Source organism: Nicotiana sylvestris, chromosome 10, assembly GCF_000393655.2.
Source record: "Nicotiana sylvestris chromosome 10, ASM39365v2, whole genome shotgun sequence".
Taxonomy (NCBI): domain Eukaryota; kingdom Viridiplantae; phylum Streptophyta; class Magnoliopsida; order Solanales; family Solanaceae; genus Nicotiana; species Nicotiana sylvestris.
In genome coordinates, this window is record NC_091066.1 from 33,224,138 (window position 1) to 33,228,923 (window position 4,786).

Below are 4,786 nucleotides of genomic sequence, written 5' to 3' on the forward strand. Positions count from 1 at the left end.
GACGTGCCTGTCGATCTCTTTTGCTTCTTACAAGCCATATGACCTGGGCCGACGGGGTCTACCGCGGTCGCGGTAGAAGCGCGGTAGATGAAGTTCAGAGAGAGTCTCTGACCGCGGTTTGACCGCGGTCGCAGTGGAACCGCGGTCTGGGCAGTTGTCTGAAAAATATATATATATATATATATGTATATTGTGTTACACTTACAACAGTTTTGTGGGTTGCCTCCCACGCAGCGCCTGATTTAACGTCGCAGCACGACGCAGGATGAGCGCATTTAAGGCTCGCTCGACCTCTGTGGGTCAGTCAGGTGCATCTCAGACACATCTGTTTTTTTGCTCATGCCCACATATGGCTTCAATCTCTGACCGTTGACTCTGAATGTACGAGAGTCATTCTCTGTGGAAATCTCAACAGCTCCTGAAGGGAAAACATCAACTACTCGAAATGGTCCAGACCATCGTGACTTAAGTTTACCTGGGAACAGACGTAGTCTTGAGTTGTATAGCAGTACCATGTCCCCGGGTTTGAAATTTCTCTCCACAATGTTCTGGTCGTGCAGCCTTTTCATTCTCTCCTTGTACAATTTTGTGCTCTCAAAAGCAAGATATCTGAACTCCTCAAGCACATGCAATTTAGTGACTCTTGACATGCCCGCAGCTTCCATGTCTAAGTTCAGCTGTTTCAATGCCCACCACGCTTTAAGTTCAAGTTCCACTGGCAGGTGGCAGGCCTTCCCAAACACCAACTTGTATGGTGACATACCAATTGGAGTTTTGAAGGCGGTTCTGTAAGCCCAGAGTGCATCATCTAGTTTTCTCGCCCAATCAGTTCTTGTGGCGTTTACAGTTTTGGTTAACGCACTTTTGATTTCTCTATTGGACACTTCAACCTGTCCACTAGTCTACGGGTGGTAAGGAGTAGCCACCTTATGGCGCACATTGTACTTAGCAAGCAACTTTTCAAAGGCCCTGTTGCAGAAATGAGTGCCTCCATCACTGATAATTGCTCGTGGTGTCCCAAACCGGGTGAATATGTTCTTCTTTAGAAATCCCACCACCACTTTTGCATCATTGGTGGGTAACGCTGCAGCTTCCACCCATTTGGACACATAGTCTACAGCAACAATAATGTACTTATTGCCATAAGAGCTAACGAAGGGACCCATGAAGTCAATCCCCCAGACATCAAACACTTCTACCTCTTGAATTGGGTGCATGGGCATCTCGTGGCGTCGGGAAATGTTCCCGGTCCGCTGACATTCATTGCAGCCCTTCACCCATAGGTGCGCATATTTAAACACTGTCGGCCAGAAGAATCCAGCCTCTAGCACCTTTGCCGCTGTCCTAACCCCTCCAAAGTGTCCACCATACGCTGATGTGTGACAAGCCTGCAAAACAGAAAATTGCTCTATCTCGGGGACGCATCTCCGGATCATATTATCAAGGCATATTCTAAACAGATAAGGTTCATCCCAGTAATACTGGCGGCTTTCACGAAAAAATCTTTTCCTTTGGATCGATGAAAGATCGTGAGGGACTATACCACTGGCCAGGTAGTTAGCAAAGTCTGCATACCATGGCATTTCCTGATGAGTGGTGGCGAGCAGCTGCTCGTCTGGAAAAGTTTCCAGTATTTCTTCAACCTCAACTACATTTTCAGCTCCCTCAAGTCATGAAAGATGGTCAACGACTTGATTCTCAGTTCCCTTACGGTCACGAATCTCAAGATCGAACTCTTGCAATAGTAACACCCAACGAATCAGGCGTGGCTTAGATTCTTTCTTTTCTATTAAGTACTTGAGAGCTGCATGGTCAGTATATACATTTACCTTGGATCCTATCAGGTAGGATCGGAACTTGTCAAACGCGAACACTACAGCCAATATCTCCTTTTCAGTCACAGTGTAGTTCAACTGGGCTCCGCTCAATGTTCTACTAGCATAGTAGATTGGGTGCATCAGTTTGTCTTTCCGCTGGCCCAACACTTCTCCCAATGCATAGTCACTGGCATCACACATTAGTTCGAACGGTTGCTCCCAGTTGGGGGCAACAATGATGGGTGTTGTGACCAGTCTCTTTTTTAACTTCTCAAATGCTACCCTGCAATCATCAGAAAACAAAAACGGGTGATCTTTTTCTAACAACTTACAGAGGGGGTTGGCAATTTTGGAGAAGTCTTTTATGAACCTCGGTAAAAACCGGCATGTCCAAGGAAGCTTCTGATGGTTTTGACTGAAGTTGGTGGGGGCAGCTTTGCTATTACATCAACTTTCGTGCGATCCACCTCTATTCCCTTACTTGACACCCGGTGCCCCAAGACTATGCCTTCTTGTACCATGAAATGACACTTCTCCCAGTTCAGAACCAAGTTAGTCTCGGTGCACCGTTTCAGCACATGCGTCAGATTTATCAGGCACTCATCAAATGAATTCCCTACCACTAAGAAGTCATCCATGAACACCTCCATTATGTCCTCAACCATGTCAGTGAATATGGCCATCATGCACCGTTGGAATGTGGCAGGTGCGTTGCATTGGCCAAAGGGCATCCGTCTAAAGGCATAAATGCCATACGGGCAGGTGAAAGAGGTCTTCTCTCTGTCCTCTAGTGCAATGGAGATTTGATTTTACCCAGAGTACCCATCCAAAAAACAGAAGTGTGACCTCCCTGCCAATCTGTCCAACATCTGATCAATGAAGGGAAGTGGGAAGTGGTCTTTCCGGGTGGCTAGATTCAACTTTCGATAGTCCATACAAATTCTCCAGCCTGTGACGGTTCTTGTTGAGATCAATTCATTGTTATCATTTGTCACAACCGTCATGCCACCCTTTTTAGGAACACATTGCACTAGGCTCACCCTGCTGGTGTCAGAGATTGGGAAAATAATTCCCGCATCCAACCACTTTATCACCTCCTTCTTCACCACTTCCTTCATGTTGGGGTTCAGCCTCCTCTGAGTTCCCTTGAAAGTTTGTGCCCCTCTTCCAGCAGAATCTTGTGCATGCAGTAGGCGGGGCTGATCCCCCTGATGTCTGCCATGGTCCACCCTATGGCAGTTTTGTACTCCTTTAGTACCTGTAAAAGTTTTTGAACCTGCACATCTAACAAACTAGATGAGATAATAACAGGTAATGTGGAGTCAGGTCCCAGAAATTCATACCTGAGGTGGGCTGGCAATGGTTTTAACTCCAGCTTTGGTGGTTCTTCAATGGATGGCTTGGCTGGCGGAGTTTCTCTCTTTTCTAAGTGCAAGGGCTCCCACTCTATATTTCTCTCCAAGAACTCTCTTCCTTCCAATGCCAACACCCATTCCGCCAAGTCCTCACCATTTACTTCATCTAAGTTCATCAAACATGCAGCAAGGGGGTCCTCAATTGTCAACACCTCATCATCAGACTCTACAATAACATCCACGACATTAATAAGAGAGAAATTGGCGAACTCGCTTGGTCGCCTCATAGACTTCTGCACATTGAACGTTATTTCCTCATCATTAAGTCTCATTTTGAGCTCCTCAGTCTCACAGTCAATCAGAGCTCTCCCCGTGGCCAAGAATGGTCTTCCTAAGATTATAGGAATCTATTCATCCACTTTGCAATCCAAGATCACAAAATCTGCAGGGAACACAAATTTCCCCACATGAATCAGCACATCATCAAGGACACCGAATGGACGCTTCACAGTCCTATCGGCCAGCTGCAACAACATGGAGGTGGGTCTAGCTCTTCCAATGCCCAACCTCTTATAGATAGCCAGGGGCATGAGATTAATGCTGGCCCCTAAATCATAGAGTGCCTTAGCAAAGGCGAAATTCCCAATAGTGCATAGAATTGTAAAGCTACCTGGCTCAGACAGCTTTTTAGCAATAGGTCTCGTCACCACTGCACTACATGTTTGAGTAAGTGTAACCGTAGCCAAGTCATGAAAATCAAATTTCCGGGACATCAAGTCCTTCATCATTTTTGCGTACCTAGGCATCTCCTTTAAAGCTTCAATCAGTGGAATATTTACCTGGATTTGTTTGAGCATTTCAAAGAACTTTTTATACTGCTCCTCCTTTTGATGATTGGCCAGCCTCTGTGGAAAGAGTGCAGGAGGTCTCTTCTTCCCAATCACTTGGGACCTCTCTTTATCAGATTCTATTTCAACTACTGGCTCTTCAACTGGCTCAACTACTAGCCCGGTCTCCTGTTGAATGTTCTTTTCTTCCTGAGCAGGTTGGACTGTCACTTCTGTCAGTATCGTAGACTCATCCAGCTCAATGGGCACTAGAATGAATGTCTCAGCCTGTATATTTTCTCGAGCTCTCTCTTGTTCTACATCTAGATCCCTGCCATTACGGAGACTCACCGCCATCAACTGCTTTGGGCCCTGATCTTTTGGATTAATCTGGGTGTCTGCAGGTAATGTCCCCTGAGGACGATTGTTCAGAGACATTGAAATTTGGCCCAATTGCACTTCAATATTTTTGATTGCTGCGTCATGTGCATCTACTCTTTTATTTATTTTTGCATTGGACCCAATCACCTGCTGCATCATTGCTTCAAGTCTTGTGAACCTATCTTCTTACCTTCCACCATACTGTTGCTGAGGTGGGAGATACCCTTGCTGCTGATTGTTGTACCCCTGTGGTCTTGGATAAGGTGTCATATTGTTGGGAGGTCTCATACCTCCCATGTTTCCAGCGTTGTACTGTGGCTGAGGTGGTCTGTATGGCTGCTGAGTTTGCTGACCCCAGTTCTGATTGCCTTGTCTCTTGCCTCCATTGTTTGACACATAGTTCATG

General features: G+C 46.0%; 2 protein-coding genes across 2 annotated transcripts; both read right to left on the minus strand.

Moving 5' to 3' along the window:
• Positions 1–275: 275 nt before the first annotated feature.
• Positions 276–761, minus strand: LOC138879163 (uncharacterized). Its single transcript, XM_070158754.1, has one exon. It carries the CDS (start codon positions 759–761, stop codon positions 276–278), a length of 486 nt encoding a protein of 161 aa, XP_070014855.1.
• Positions 762–3,579: 2,818 nt separating this feature from the next.
• LOC138879164 (uncharacterized) lies at positions 3,580–4,539 on the minus strand. Its single transcript, XM_070158755.1, has one exon. It carries the CDS (start codon positions 4,537–4,539, stop codon positions 3,580–3,582), a length of 960 nt encoding a protein of 319 aa, XP_070014856.1.
• Between the last annotated feature and the right edge of the window lie 247 nt (positions 4,540–4,786).